Source organism: Melanostigma gelatinosum (genome assembly GCF_949748355.1).
Source record: "Melanostigma gelatinosum genome assembly, chromosome: 22".
NCBI classification, from domain to species: domain Eukaryota; kingdom Metazoa; phylum Chordata; class Actinopteri; order Perciformes; family Zoarcidae; genus Melanostigma; species Melanostigma gelatinosum.
In genome coordinates, this window is record NC_136655.1 from 13,340,338 (window position 1) to 13,355,760 (window position 15,423).

Sequence of the window (15,423 nt, forward strand, 5' to 3'; positions counted from 1 at the left end):
AGATCAGAATGATAATGAACGGGTCCGCTGCAGCTGCAAGATGCTACCTGCACACACTCTGCCTGCAAGCGGAAATATACGTCATTCCACATGGAAAGGTTACAATGCACAATAAGGGTCATGAAGCCAACAAAACATGAAAAAAAATTCTGTTAAATTAAAATCTTCAAACTGCAAAATGACCGATATTTTCCTCCCTTAAAGGAGCTCAATTTCAGAGCATTAAAACAAACTTTGAGTGGAGTAATGAGTTCCTGTGCAGAGAATGAAGTCGATTTCCCTCCGTGTGTGTGTGTGTGTGTTGTAATCATGTTCTTTGTGCACATGATAGCACATCATTGTTGCACATGATGTGCCTCACTGGCTAGCTAAAAGCCGCCACTGTGCACTGCGTTCACACGGCGATTACCGCTGATAATGTCGTCCCTCCGGTTCCCCCTCCGGTAAACGCCGCGTTAGCTCCGTCAGCACTGTTGCCGTTGTTGGCACCGTTAGCTGCCAGCTGCCGCCTCGGCCCGTCGCCATGTTGAGAGCCGCGTGGAGACAATCCCTCAATCGTGTGCTCCGAATTTGGAATCGAGCACCTTTTAAATATACAGACGAACTGAACAGTGAACTTTGGCAGACGGACTCAAATTGAACCTGTGATGCAAATCAAATACACAAAAACAAAACATTTTGTCTGAGGACCGCCATCGTGAGTTCTGTTTGAATTTGATCCTAAAGGCACCAAAGGGCGATTGACATCCAGGACGAATCTTGGATACCTGATTGGCTGGTGGTGAGCGATGTGTCCTCATTCATGTCAGCTCATCCACACATCATTTGCCAGCATGTGACTTTAGGCATACTGTGGTTTTCCGTTCTGCTGCACTCTTCTTTTTTTTTTAACTCACCTCATCTCATCGCTCCTCGTTTTCTTCTTCCTCTTCTTTTCCTTTGGGTAACTGGTATTCCAGCAGCCTCCTTCCCCTCCCTTCCTCTTTCTCCTCCCACTCTCCCACCTTCCTCATCATTCCCAGCTCAGTTCATCTAAGTGTGCTTTACGTCCACTGTAGTTCTTTTCTCTCTCAAGATGTCCTGGACTCGAGTCTTCGTGCTCTCTTTGCTCACCACCCTCCTCATCCTCACCTGTGAGTACCTTGTCTGGATGGCTGGGGGAAAGTAGGGGGGGGGGGGGTTATACATCATCCTTGGGCGATAAGCAGAAAGGTTTTAAGGCTATAAAGTGCTGATATGTGACGTCCGTTAGTCTGGAAACGAAAACTTAAATCTAGTTTTGTATGTATCAGAGTTTGAATCTGTCAAAGTAGATTTTAAATCCCACATATATTTTCGAATTTCACCTTAATATTTGCAATTTGGGGATCAGTGTGAATCAAACAAATAGAAAATAATGCTGATTGTTTAATTGAATTGAAATGTTTGAAGTCAATCAAAGTGATAACTGTTAGCTGGATTAGCCAAACATGACATCTTACGGTTTACAGTCATGATGAGAAAGTATGGTTGTGGCTGTTTTAATCCCGTTTAAATCTGTCACATTGGTCATTTGTAGAGGGACAATTAAGGCCAACGCAAACTTCAAGCTGTTGGTGACATCAGAGGTCCGCCTGTAATAATAATAAACTTGTGCGATGTTATTTCTGCATGTATTTTGTTTCTGAGACGTGTAAACTGTAGTGCAGTAACTTGTTAGAGGACAATTTAGAATCATTTTTGGCCCAAACATCAAACACTGGTACAAATAAGAAATAGGGGGCTAGAAAGCTTTATATAGAAGTCATAATGTAGTGCTACTGCACAGACGTTTGGGGTTTATTCCGTATATAAATTAGGTTTTCATTGTCCACTTTATCATAGGGATAAAGAAATAAGAACATTCTCAGTTTCCAACTCTTTATGCCAAATGCTCATTAATAAAAGGTCATTCACACCAATGTTTTGAGGATATATTTTCAGAATTTTAAATGCACAAACGGATGGCAATACAGTTTAGCAAATCTGAACATGCATGTGCTAATCATATTGTTACAATATTGGCCCCATATGCATGCTTTGGTGCAAAGACGGGAAATGATCATCGCTCCTTCTCCGCGCAGTTTCCAGTGTGGTGAGCAGCGCGGCGGTGCGGGGCGACTCAAAAGCAGCCGATGCTAAAGGTGACACTTCTTCAAGCCTTTTAACTATTTCAAAAAGACCTCGCTCCACATTTCCTCCCTGTGTGACCACCACCTTCTGACCTCTGACCTTTAGGCGCAGCGCGGCAAGTGTTCATGGCCGAGTCGGACGCCTCCAACTTCTTCAAGCGCCGCAGTCGCCGCTCAACCCGGCACTATGAGCTGCAAGGCAAGTTCTCCGACATCTACCTATTGGTTGGTAGTTGCGAGGATGACGTGGTTTGAGGTTGTGACTGCAAGCTGCGAAAGTTCAGGAGAGAAATAGAAAGAGAGTAGTGGAAACTCAAGCAGGTGTTGTTCTACATAGTACCATCTCTATCTGACATACACACACACACACACACACACACACACACTGGAGGCCCCTGAAGGAGTCACAGGGTAGTATGGAGCAGGCTCCCCTCTCTCAGTTTTCTCGGCACAATAAGCTCATTCTTCCACTGCCACTTCAAACCAACTGAACAAACACACGGATGAGAGGCGTTCTAGGCCAAAGCTGCAAACACACAGGAACTCGTTATCATACTCTAGCATCCAACATGTCCAAACAGGATTCCCGTCTTCCTTTAAAGTGCAAAAATGGCCGGACTTGTCGATATGCTGCCGACAACGGCGGCGGCGCTCGTATTTACAGTCAAGTATGTTCATGTCATTATCTTCTGCCCGCCCATCAGAGCACCAAACGGGGCCTCGGCTCTGGGCTAACAGGCCCACTTTCTCTGAACAATAATAAAACACTGATGTCCCCTCGCCAGGACGGTTCATGGGAACCTGAGGGGACAGCCGAGCAGCTGGGAGGACTTTTTATTTTTATTTTGCCAGAGAGCGATGCACAGGTTGTGTAGGCCCTCGGGGCAATACTGAGAATAGACGGTTGTGTTATGTCAGCCAATTTCATGATTTCATATCATCAGTTTAACCTCATTTAGTCCAAGATATAAAATAGAATCCCCCCCCCCCCCCTTGCTGCATTGCTCCATTATTAAAAGGACAACACTTAAATCGGGTATATGCAATATTTCCAACAGATGTTGGATGATTGCATAACCAAGTGTGACTTCAGTGCAGTTTTCTTAGCTGCGTTTAAAAAAAAAAAATTCCAAACTTCCTATGAGTTTCTTTTAGCTCGTGATCTCTTATTCTGATAAAAGGACATATTAAAAGTTCCAATCACAGTGAGTCTCATGCTATAACAGCAGCATCCATGTTCAATATTAGCGGGCTTAATGCTAATGAGAAAATATAACATGGACTTTTTACTTTTTGGCTTCCAGGAGGTGTTGAGCGATTCCACTCAAATCCATGAATGTCAACCTCATGGTGGCACTAGAGGAACTATCAGTGGATCATCTGTGGTCACTAGGTTTCCATCTCTGAACCATAAATGTCTGTCCAACATGTTACAATACTTATTGGCGAAATTGAGATATTTCACAGGACAAGTGAAAACTCTGAGCTGCTGGTGAGACTCGAGTGGCCATTAGGGCTCATCCTCTGGGAGCGTGAATGTTTGTACGGAATGTTCAGATATCAATCTGGACTAAAGTGGCATACTGACCCTCATCCATCAGTGTCCTTTCCTTTCTTCTCCCCACAGCCGAGCAGAGGGTAAGGCTTTCCGTGAACGAGCGGAGGAGGGAGTACAACGAGGAGCAAAGGGACGAGTACGACAACTACATCAAGGAGGAGCGCGACGGTGAGACCCTGGATTCCTCTCAACCCCGTCTTTCCTCAAATTGAGAGTACAGCCATCGTAATGCTTGAGTGTCAAACAAAAGCAGAAATGAATAGAGACAAAATAACCCTCCGTCAAATCCTCACTTTCACCCCTTTTCACAGTCGACGAATAACACATTTGGCATTATTTGCATCTCAGAATCACTTTGTTTTACTTGAATGGCAGTCGTCACGAGAGGACTCACGACAGGGAGAACACATCGAGGGAAGGCCGAGTTTGGATCTTGAACGAAACCTCTCGGCACCCACGAGTCTGGACCACAATGAAAGCGTCCATTTGTGGTCGACCCCGAACTGACAATTGTTCTTGCGGCTGTCTGTCTGGTGTGATATAGTTGCAGTGACGGTTTCTAAACTAAGAACTGCCAACACATGGAGATGAGAGTGGGGTTTTAAGGTACACAGTGTTTTGGGTGGTTTAGGAGAACAAAACGATCTCCACCAGGCCACAGAACACACTGAGGTTCGGTAGAAACCAGCTTATGGAGTGGTCTCACCGACGTCACGATCTCCTTAGATACGAGGTCTGTCCGCCATGTTGGAGTACATACAGATCCTACATGGCGGCGAGTAAACAAGGAAGTGCGGCGAAAATACCATACTTTGAATCACTAGATAGTGCATCAAAGGTTCGCTACCTGGCCAAATTGAAGGTTATTGGTAACTTGGATCCCTATACGATGAGTGCAGATCGTTTCAGAGCCGATCCTACTTATCTTCCATCGGTAAACTACGCCAACATCTACGCGTATCTCGTGAACACCCCCAGTCCTTACACAAGTAGAATATGGGATGTGTGGTTCTATAAAATGGTATAGAATTTGCAGGGTTGAGAAGTCCGGCAGTCCAGTATAATATCTCACTTTTTCATCATTATTTTCGAAAAATTCTGAATCAAACATGGATCGTTCATCGGAAAGTTCCTTTTTCAAATTCTGATTTTCCGAGAGTCGGCGCTGCATCTCAGCTTGCATTGCTGCAATCGTGGCCCCACCGAGGTCTGTCTGGTTGGCTTGGTTATTCTTATCCTCGTCCTCATCCTCTGCTGCTGGTGGGCTGTCATATGATCCGACGTTAAACTCATATCAAGCAAAGCTGAGGCTGCATCTCTGTGTTTCGCCTGTTGTACACGCTCGACACGTCTCTGGTACCGACTGCTGTCACGGGCCGATGAAGCTTCGGTAACCTTCTCATGTCCAAGTTTAATTTATATTTCCTTTATTAAATACTGTTCACAAACGAATTAGTAAATAAAATCACTGACCACTTATAAAGTGATCCGCACATACTCTAGTGTACGCCAAATTCCATTCCTTTATATCTCGAGAGATGCGTGACAGCCATTTCTCGCGACGTCGCTTGGATAGCTCCTTCGTGTCATTTCCTTGATGTGTAATGACCGCTGGCAAACGAAAGAATGATTTCTTGTCTCTATCAGCTCTGCTGCCACAACCAAAGACAGCACAAAAGTTCACCATGATCGATAGGTGATGCGACTCAGCCGTGCATGCCAGTGGCTTTGTGTGTACTCCAACATGGCCGACAGCTAAACTGTGACGTCACACGAGACCACTCCATTGGTCCATAAATGTCAAAACTCTGTTTTTTTACGTCGCATTGTTGGCTCTTTGTCTTTGTATCTGTAGCGAGTCATTAACAAGTGGAAACCAGACTCAACCAAACTGCATTCATGAGCTGAATTCATTGAATTACTGTTCAAATTTGGATGTAGGTGTAACTGCCAGCGATGGTGGCTTTGTTGCCGTTTTGTCAGCGGTTTGTTGGCGCCCTTGCAGTTGGTTTCAAAGAGTGGGAGATATCATAGCGAACAGAAATCCCTGATAACTCCGACCTGGATGTTTGCGTTCTCAGTGATAATGTGTATGTGGCGTTGTTGACTGGAAAATCAAATTATAAATAATTCTATAAAGCTCCGTAAAGCAGAGGTGAAGTGCAAGGTCCGGTGACAATTCCCCCTACGACTGACCCCCGTCACATACCAGTAGTCATGTGATCCTTAAATTATAGCCACTTTAATTGAAATCCTTTATCCGCAGAGCAAAACGAGAGATCGCGGGAGACGAACGAGCAGCTGCGAGAGTATCACTACGACGGCCACCAACCTCGCTACTACTGGTTCCACTGAGCGTACGGCCGCATGGAGGCCCCTCTCACCGGAGCCAGCGCCGCCATCGCCGCCATCACCTGGACCACAGCGGACTCCTGACACTTTGAGAGCCAGTGCTAAACTTATGTCCGGATCTTTTTCTTACTTTTCTCTACAAATGCTTTCCTTTAAAAAAAGAAATAAAACCCCTAAATTGTGCAACATGTCTCCACATCAAACTGTAACATGTATTAAAAGTGCAGTTTGGGTATTATAAGCTCAACTTTATATGAAATGGAGGCTCTATGTTTTGCATGCTTGTTTCTACATGTACATACGAGCTATAGTGTCCCGTTATGTCAGCCTGTGTCATTAGCAGCAATAAATCAACCTCGTACATTAACAACCGACATTGATTGTAGCTTCATTTCAGCAAAAACAAAAACTAACTTTATGTCTTTTAAGTCAAAATGACACATTTATGAGGGTGAGTTTCCTGATTCCCAGACCACTGATGTGTCTTAACTCACTCTAGCACCGTCTGCTATTTAGAGTATTCAGAGGGAGGGAGGCGGTATGGAATAAAAGAGAAGATGAGGTGAGCTGCAGAAGTCATCAGGCTGAATCCAATTCCACATTCCAGAGTGGAAACAGGAGACGCAATCGTGGCAGAGTGTGAAAAAAAAAGCCCAGCAGTGATAATGACAGCAAACAAAACCCTGAAAACGCGGCGTGCCACTCCGTACTCACTGACCACATCACAAAGCCTGACTTGATCTCTTAACTGTGATCCCAGCTCAGACCTTTCCTGTTGGAGGCCATGCGGGTTGTGTCTGCGAGACTTGTGCGAGCGCCACCTGGCCTCAGCAGTCATCACTACAACACATGGAGTGTGTTTGTGTCCTGATGCAGGGGACTGGTTCTGTCCCTATGAAAAACAAGTGCAGCTCGGGTGTAAAGCGAGACTTCATCCGACATGTTTAAGACAGGATTTCTTCCCTTTAAGATTAGATTTTTGGTAAATAAAGCATAAAGGTAGTGTTGTAGGTTACCCACCCTGAATGCAATGGCCGATCACATTGCTGTATGGTGTCACTCAGTTTGGATTATCTGTTGATTAAGTTTGAAGTTCTTACACAGTAAACTGTTAAGTGGAACTATTTTCTTCTCATTCCTCAAAGCTGAAGTTGGTTTTACGTTGGTTGTATCTAAACAGGACGGGACGTTTTCACAGCAGACCCTTCAGCTTGTCATAGTAGGAAAAGAACAGCTGTTACTCATTATATAAATATTAGTTAATTCAATACTTTCCAGATCTGCCCCCAAAATAAGTTTGCTCAGCTTCTCAGAAACAGAAATGAAACGTATCGCTTTAATCAGCTTATTTAAAGTGTATTCAATAAAAACCACAAACGTTTAAATCTCCATAATCAATGACACAACTGTAAAAACTGTAAAATCATAATTCACACAAATGCAAAATTGCTACGGAGACATTTAAGTTAGACGTAAAAATGCCGGCGCCGTCACTTCATGCTGTTGAGGAACTTGCCGTGCTCCTCTCCTCGAGGCTGGAGGAGCTCTCCGCCGATCTTTGGTCCCTTTTTCTCCTGCAATAAAAAAACAAAAGTGGAGGCGAGAGGAACATCAGCTCTGCTTTCTGTCACAACATGAGAGGTGAACTATGAGTCAGAGCCACATCTTACCTTCAGCATCCCATCGCGCTCCCATTTAAACAGACCGCAGTTACTGAAATGGGAAAAGATCAGTTAGAATGTGCGTGTTATTGAACTGAAACGGTATCGAGAGGTTATGAGAGAGACGTCTGGGAAACAAATATTAACCTGCAGTGTTTGTTCGGCAGTCTGTCCAGAGCGATGGCTCTCTGTCCACAGGGACACTTGAAGAAACGTTTGGTGGCATCGTGCCACCGCAGGTTATGATTCTCCTCCACACAACGGTCTGCCGGCTTGAAGTAGGTGTAACTACACTGGAGGGAAAGGAACATGGAAAAAAAGAACAGCTTACTTTCCCTGCTTCTGACCGAGTGACAGAGAAATCTCATGAGTGTTTATGGTTTTATACATATCTGAACCAAGTAGGCGTAAATTCAACTCTGTACCTTTTTACAGGAAACAGCACGACACTTCATCTCCCTGATGCCCTTCATCTTCTCCTCCATCTGCTCCTTCTTCACCAGCGGATCGAAGTAGCGCTCCTGCACTTGGTACTCCGCCTGAGAGAGAGAGAGAGAGAGGAGATTCAGAAGGACAAGTCTTTCGTTCAGACACACTTAACAGTGTTTTACTCGTAGATAATACGCAGATAGAGTTGCAGAAACGATTGCGAGATCACACGGCTAAGTTCCAACTTGTCGTACCGCCTGTAGTGCAGCATCGTGGCGAGATTTGGCATTGAGGATCTTTTGAAACTCCTCTGACTGGATGTAGAGGAGCTGTTCTCGCTTCTTCTTCTGAGCCGGTTCCTCTTCCTCAATACCGGACGATTCGCCTGCGCAGGAAGTAAGAGGGCCAGTTACAACAAGCAACAAATGAGTCCTTTTGTATACGATTGAAATGCAGAACTCTGCATTTTACTCATCAAATCAAGAGATTACATTTCTTCACTGTGTACCATTGGGTGAGGTGAGATTCTTCTCCACTCGGGCGCTGATCTCGCCGTCGTTACTCCTCTTCCTCTTCACAGCGTTGGGGTCTTCCTTTTCGAGCCCCGCCCCTTTGCCTTTCAGCCTCTTCAGAGCGGCCAGCTTGGCAGCTGATAGGCTGAGAGCGCTGGGGATGGGCGCCGCCGGTGGCGGGCTGTTCTCAAAGAAGAGGATGTCCTCGCCGTCAGAGAAGCCTCGGCCCAGGGTGGGGGCGCGGGGGGCCGCGGGGCTTTGCGTGCCCTTGGGGACCTCGGAGGCTGCTTTCGGGGACGTCAGACCATCCCGGCCCAGCGAGGGCGACGCCCCGGGTCTGGGCCCAGCCGAGCTCTGCGGCACCTTCTTCTGGATCTCGTCAGCTCGCCGCCGCCGGTTCTGCAGAAACTCCCGCTGCCTCTGCTTCTGCTGCTTCAGCAGGTCCGAGGCTGAGATGGACTGAAGTGGAGCTGAAGCTGCATCTTTGGAGACGGAAGATGTATAACAGGTTAATAAAAAAGGGGGGCGGGGGGGGGGGGAGCGGAGTTAATATCACTGGGGATTGTCTGAAATGGTTGTTTGAAAAAGAGAGCTTCAAATTAGCAACATATTTTGAGGAATACTGGCGCCATAAGTATTGCGACCAATCAGGTTATGAATAATGCTAACTCGAGCACCTGCTGAGTCAACAATAGCTGTGCTGAGTTTGGAAATTACTGAAAGGGTTAGTTCACATTTTTTGAAGTGGGGTTGTGTGTCTACTCCCGTGCTCTGCGAGGTAGAATTACAGTAATTGTCAATCGAGTCTTGATGATGGAACGGGCAGCCTGACGTCAAAGTAAGCAGCTGTGTAGGCGAGCAGCAGAAACGCTCAAGTCTACGCTATATTTAGAATATTTTCACTGCTTAACCTGGCCTTCAGACAGCCCTTTCTGACGGGGAACTCAAGATGTTATCTAAAGCCACCGACTCCATTGACAAAAAAACTGTAACATTACCTCGCAGAACACAGGAGTTGCTGGTTTGTTTGTGTTGTTGTGAGACTTCAGAATCCAAGCTAACATTGTGTCCACAGCAGTACGTTGCTTAGCTTCAGCGTTGGTGTTGTTCTGACTGCCTCTCCAAACTGGGAGCGCGCTGACCACCAGTTACTGTATGTAAACGACCGACTATAAGGACGTGTATATACTTTATATGTAGGAGCGTCATCACGCAGAAACCTACGTCAGGTCCAGTTTTTAGAAATGCTTCGACTGAATGACATAAAAACCTAAAAGAAAAACCACAATATCAATGGACCTGCCTTTTAAAAAGAAATACGTCATTAATTCATAGCTAGAGCAGTAAAAGGCACAGGGATGCTTCCAGGTACCTGATTGGCTGCCCTGTATTAAGTGCTTCTTCAGCTGCAGAGCTCCGGGTGTTGGCGCTGACAACAGGCTCTTAAATTCACTTGAACAACCCGCAACTTCACCGGACTGCATGGCTAATAAAATAAACAAAAACAAAACACAGAATCAGGTTAAACGACAGCCTTGACGTTGGTGCATACGAGTGTGTCTAAGAGGGAGCCTAACAGTGCTTACCCAGCCTCTTGGCCTGATTGACGAGCTGAGCAGAGCCTTTCACAAACAGCTGGTCCAGAGTCTTCTGGATGGGTTTGTTCGGTTTGGACGCCGTTCTGCAACACACAGTTAGCCGTTACTGAAAATGTCGGGCAGCTCAGATTCTACCCAGTTCCCCACTGTGTTCCCTGCAACGGCTCGCAGCGTTTGACATCACTCACAGCGACGAGGCGCAGGCGGCTGAGGACACGCCGCCGTAGTAGAAGCCGTCCTGACACAGCCGATCTCTCAGGTTGCCGCCCTTCCCCTTCAGCTTGTTGGGAGCTTTGCCCGAAAACGCCGACTGCAGCTCGGCCCTCTTCGCGCTCATCTGCTTGTACTGGGCCTTGACGTGATACTGGCAGAACTGGCACTCAAACTGTGAACGAACAGCCACACAGAAGTAAGACATGGTGGGAACACCGACCCCTGATGGGAAGTATGGATCTAAAAGTAAGGTTGATCCATTTCGCAGGGGAAGATGGACCCACCATGTTGACGAGCTGAGAGCAGGGGTCTCCGTTCTTCTTCATGGCCGTGCAGGTGCCGTAGTCCTGAGCTTCACCCATCAGCAGCACCTTCTGGGGGTTGTCCACCGTCAGGCTCACCTGCACACGTTCAAAAGGAGTTCTTATCTTTCTGGAAGGGGAATCTGCTTAGAGTAGTGACGGGTGATGTTTTACCAACAAACAAATCAGCTCTTTTCTTGTGTTGTCTCTCTGTTATATTTATTCAAATGTCTCCTACCTATGACAGGGACTCGTGATGCACTTACATTTGTTTTATAGATTTGTAACTCAGTTACAACTAGTCAATGAATCAACAAGTTGAACGTTGGAATTTTTTTTACAACAATTATTTGTTTCACGCTTTTTCAAACAAAACTGCAAAGAAAATTTTTTGCAGTTGGGAATCTGGTTTATATCATTGTACATTTCTGTAAAAAAAATGAAATGGACTTTTATATTTTATAGACCAAAATGATTTATAAACAGTAACAATATGCAGATTAATCAATTATGGAAATAAACATTTGTTGCAACAACATGAAGGAAATAAGAGAATCACCGGTTTCTGACATCAGAACGCCGGCCTCTCTTCTGGTCGTACATTACACACACACACACACACACACACACACACACACAGCTCACCCCGTCATACCCGTCCTTCTGCTTCATGGGGTTCGGGTTTAGGACTCCGATGACGGTGCCCGGCTCCGTCTTCCAGTGCTCTCTGTGGACTTCGCCGAACAGCAGCAGAGACACAAACACTTCCAGGTTATGGAGGTCGTTCAGTTTCCAGATGCTGAAGGTTTTGCCCTGCGGAGAGGAAGCGCTCAGTCAACAAGCGTGAATATCGCAATAGCAGCGGCCGAGTAGGCACATGCATTTTACAGTATTATTTTACAGTGAATGTATTACAATCATTAAATATTTTGTGTTAAACGCTTTCTACTGTACATTTATGTGAGCTTCTGTGTCACTGCTCTTAAATGTACCTTCACACACCTCGCCGTCATTTATAATAATCTTATTCAACGGTTTTAACTGTAATCTAATGTACATTCTGGCATTTCTCACATAAACAAAATCCACAAACTATACACTTAAAATGTACGCAGCATCAATAGAAACCAATTTAGCACAGAGCCTGTTAATGGAGTGCATTGGCTATAAGTCTATAACAGAGACGCGTCTCTATGGAATGAAACAAAGCCTTAATGATCAACTCATGCTGCAGGGGCTTTAGTACCTGAAAAATTTAATCTGTGAGAAAAACATTGGAAAAATCTAAAACATGACATCGTAGGCTATGCAATGAGAAATTCAGCAAATGAATTATGGCAAAATAATGTGTTTTTGATTCACTTTGCCAATTGTTTTTCGAGTCGCCATCTTGACTTTTTCTTGACTTGAAGTTTCCATATTTGGAATGCGGAAGAGTGACATAGAGACGCCATAAGCCTCGCCCTAAAGTATACCCTGCTTCATGGTCTGTTTGACTCTAAATGGACCATAATTTACAAAATGAACATCATGCTGTGTTGAAGAAAACTTGAAACTAGAGATTGAGAACATAAAGTCATGTTTACTGAGGTAATAAATCAAGAGAGAAGTACGGTCATTTTCTCATAGACTTCTATACAACCAGACTTCTTTTTGCAACCAGAGGAGACGCCCCCTGCTGGTCCGTAGCGAGAATACAAGTTTTAAGACACTTCCGCATCGGCTTCACTCGGCAGAACCGGAGATTGGTGGGGATGTTGCCGTATCCTTACTCCACTAAATTACAATAAATTGCAAAATAACAGAGCTCCACTCGAACAAAAACATTCTGTGTTATTGTTGTGTATGATAGCATACAGTTTTCTTGAAATGAAGACAAATGCGTGCGATTTGTAGCCATTTACACACCAGGGTCACAACCAGGGGTGGGAGGTTTAAGCATAGACCTACACTGCTGTTGCTTTGTGGTGTGACCTTGTTGACCAGCACAGCGAACGTCACCCAGTCGCTGTCCTCCAGCTTCTCCCGAGCCAAACGCTCAGGCAGCTGCGACAGACGGATCAGACGGCGGTCGGCCATCTTGCGGTCCATCTCGCATGAGGAAACGCGCGGTCTTCTGAAATGAAAGTGAGCCCAGATTCAGACGGAAACACCGGATTTGTTTGTGTGTATGAGACACAAATTCGGACTCTCCGCTACTGATGGCAAATTTGAAAAAGCCAGCATTTCTTCAGTGTCCTCACCTGAGCCGCAGTCCTGAGTATTTCTCAACACCCACATCTTTAGGAATGGGAGGAAGAGAAGAAGGTTTGGGCGTTCCTGTTGATGCAGCTGGAGGTGAATGCAGAGGATTGCAAACCTTGCTGGTGCTCTCTACTGGCAGGAAGGAGCTGCTAATCTTTATCTCCATCAGTGGACCTCTGTCTTCTGATGAGGAAACAGTGAAGAAAATACACTCAAATACATGCACAAGTAGCATTTTCTTTAACAGAAATACACCCCGACTTCCAATGACAAAACTCAGTAAGGTTTTCATCAATGGACTACGTAAGTATAAGTTGTACCTGGCGATGTGCTGGGTTTGGTATGGTGAGCTACCCTGGGTTTGCGTTTGAAGGAGTCAGCATTGTTCAGCTGATCAAAAAAGTTAGCGGACTCCTGGAGCTTCAGACCGCCTTCTCTGACTGGAGTGGCTGAAGATGTTGCTGCTGTCAGAAGACAAGAAAAACAATCAACTCTTGTTGTTTGTGCCTTTATCAATTTATTCTGTACATTATATGTAAAAACATGGCCAGTGGACTTCAGAATGTGTCTACTGCTGGCGAACAACGAAATATTTACCTGCTTGTGTCTTGGCCTTCTGCGTGGTAGAAGCCGGTTTGGTCTGTTTGGAGGTCGGCAGTCGAGTGGGTGTCGGTTTGGGTGTCATTGGTTTGGGACCAGCCGAGCTCCATGCAGTCAGGACCGGAGTGGAAGACGAGGGGGAAACCTTCTGGCTTGCTTCCAGCTGCTGCTGCAACCGCTGCATCTGCTCCTGCATGCGCCTCAGCTCGTCTGAGGAAGGGAGACATTTAAAGGTTGTGAACACACACGTTGTCCAGCAACTAGAAGCAGATTAGAGGGGAGAGATCAGCGGCACACACCTTGTAAATCCTCCTTTGACCTGTCCAGGCTCTCGCAGGCTTCTCCACCACTTCCTTTTCTTTTATCCTCTCTCTCTTCATTTTCAATGTCATCCACCTCCCCGAAGAGATCCGACAAGGCATCCTCGGTCCCCACATCTGGCCCTTCCTCCTCGACACCCTCTTTGTACTCGTCCTCATCATTGTCGGCGTCAAACAGGCCGTCCAAGTCGTCTGCCTGCTCCTGACTGCCCCGTTCTTCTCCGGCTCCCTCACTCTCAGCCAGCAGCGCCGTCAACATGTCCAGATCATCCTCACCTGGACAGACAAGACATGAGCTGACTTATGTTTTGACCTGTTTAAGAGGCTCTATTTTAAGGTGTTTTAAATCCCATGATACTCACTGTCCATTTTAGAGATGTTAGTAGTGGTGCCGATTTCAGATGAGCTGGTGACCTACAAGAAGGCAGACAGTTATGATTGTGTGAAGTGAAGGAAAGGCTACTTTGGCAGCTCTTATAATAACATGAATGGTAGACCTGAGAAAACAAACAAGACATCTGCATGACTGTTTTCTCTCTAAAAAAAAACAAGAGCTTGAAATATAACTTTAGCACTTTAAATGTTCCAGTGAACTGTTCCAAGACAGTGTCAGCTTTAAAGTAGAACTGAACGGTCAGACAGGTCAACATTTAATATGGTAGACAGTTACTGACTCAGTAGCAGTCTACCATATCAGCAGTACTGAGTCATAAAGGACATTTGGAGTTATGAATACCGAGTAACAAAATTAAACGTCCACCAAATACTTTATTTAAAATGCAACTTTCCATCGAACTTATGTTTGTTTCCTCAAAGAAAATGAGACAGCGAACTTACCTCAGGTGTTACAGCTTTGTGTCCTTTTCTAGCTCTAATGCCACTTTGACGGAGTTTACAACTTCGTCCAACCTGTCAATATGTTGCTTGTTTTCCAAGAATCATCATGACGCGCGAGGTTGGTAATGTACAAGTCATACGTTATAGTTAATAAAACATAATACTTTTAACATTTCTTGTAGTCTCCACAAACACAACTGCGGAGCAAGGGAGAAAATCTAAACTGGCGCTCCACGAAGGACCCCTCTGTGTTAACGAAAATATAGTAGCTGCCCAATGATCCGCCTAACTGAAAAAAGGTTTCCATCTCGTACAAAGGCTTTTAAGGCTTTAATTCACTCTAAAAATTAATATTTTTGTGGGATGAAAAATATATGAAACACATATCTCTGCTGATATATATGTGTCTGTGGGGAATTCAGGAACCTTGATGGCCTGTTTATAAAACCGAGGCCCTGCCTACGTGACAGTTTTTGCCATGTTAAATAGCTCCCAGGTAAAACCTGCCTTGCAGTGGCTACGTGCAAACAATGTAGAATTTGCTTGCGTCGGTTTACAGATCAGTCGACTCTCTCCACATCTCAACCCCAACCTTAGATATACTGTTAACCTTAAATTCCCAGTCTATAACCTGAAGACAAGTTGGT

At 45.2% G+C, this 15,423-nt stretch overlaps 2 protein-coding genes across 3 annotated transcripts; one reads left to right on the plus strand and one right to left on the minus strand.

Annotated features, from left to right (window-relative positions):
- The first annotated feature begins 1,007 nt into the window (after nt 1-1,007).
- ucmaa (upper zone of growth plate and cartilage matrix associated a) lies at nt 1,008-6,413 on the plus strand. The gene is made up of 5 exons (XM_079294659.1): nt 1,008-1,133; nt 2,103-2,162; nt 2,257-2,349; nt 3,778-3,876; nt 5,975-6,413. Exons 1-5 carry the CDS (start codon nt 1,076-1,078, stop codon nt 6,061-6,063), a joined length of 399 nt encoding a protein of 132 aa, XP_079150785.1. The 5' UTR covers nt 1,008-1,075; the 3' UTR covers nt 6,064-6,413.
- Nucleotides 6,414-7,406: 993 nt separating this feature from the next.
- mcm10 (minichromosome maintenance 10 replication initiation factor) lies at nt 7,407-14,941 on the minus strand. Of its 2 annotated transcripts, none has more exons than XM_079294105.1 (18): nt 14,777-14,941; nt 14,302-14,353; nt 13,919-14,215; nt 13,617-13,829; nt 13,340-13,480; nt 13,019-13,202; nt 12,726-12,891; nt 11,421-11,588; nt 10,758-10,874; nt 10,449-10,645; nt 10,249-10,343; nt 10,035-10,148; nt 8,659-9,144; nt 8,405-8,535; nt 8,147-8,260; nt 7,869-8,014; nt 7,731-7,773; nt 7,407-7,634 (listed from the first exon to the last, which is right to left on the minus strand). In XM_079294105.1, exons 2-18 carry the CDS (start codon nt 14,306-14,308, stop codon nt 7,551-7,553), a joined length of 2,703 nt encoding a protein of 900 aa, XP_079150231.1. In that variant the 5' UTR covers nt 14,309-14,353; nt 14,777-14,941; the 3' UTR covers nt 7,407-7,550. The 2 variants fall into 2 exon arrangements, with proteins under 2 accessions (XP_079150231.1, XP_079150230.1); XM_079294104.1 differs by having other exon boundaries at nt 13,340-13,483.
- Nucleotides 14,942-15,423: the final 482 nt, after the last annotated feature.

Excerpts from the sequence above, each read along its gene's own strand:
- ucmaa (XM_079294659.1), top strand. The coding sequence starts at position 1,076 with ATGTCCTGGACTCGAGTCTTCGTGCTCTCTTTGCTCACCACCCTCCTC. Across the intron at positions 1,134-2,102 it reads CACCCTCCTCATCCTCACCT|TTTCCAGTGTGGTGAGCAGC; the intron begins GTGAGTACCTTG and ends TTCTCCGCGCAG. Across the intron at positions 2,350-3,777 it reads CCGGCACTATGAGCTGCAAG|CCGAGCAGAGGGTAAGGCTT; the intron begins GCAAGTTCTCCG and ends TTCTCCCCACAG.
- mcm10 (XM_079294104.1), bottom strand. Across the intron at positions 11,589-12,725 it reads CACCACAAAGCAACAGCAGT|GGCAAAACCTTCAGCATCTG; the intron begins GTAGGTCTATGC and ends TCCTCTCCGCAG. Across the intron at positions 10,646-10,757 it reads GCTCTCAGCTCGTCAACATG|TTTGAGTGCCAGTTCTGCCA; the intron begins GTGGGTCCATCT and ends GTTCGTTCACAG.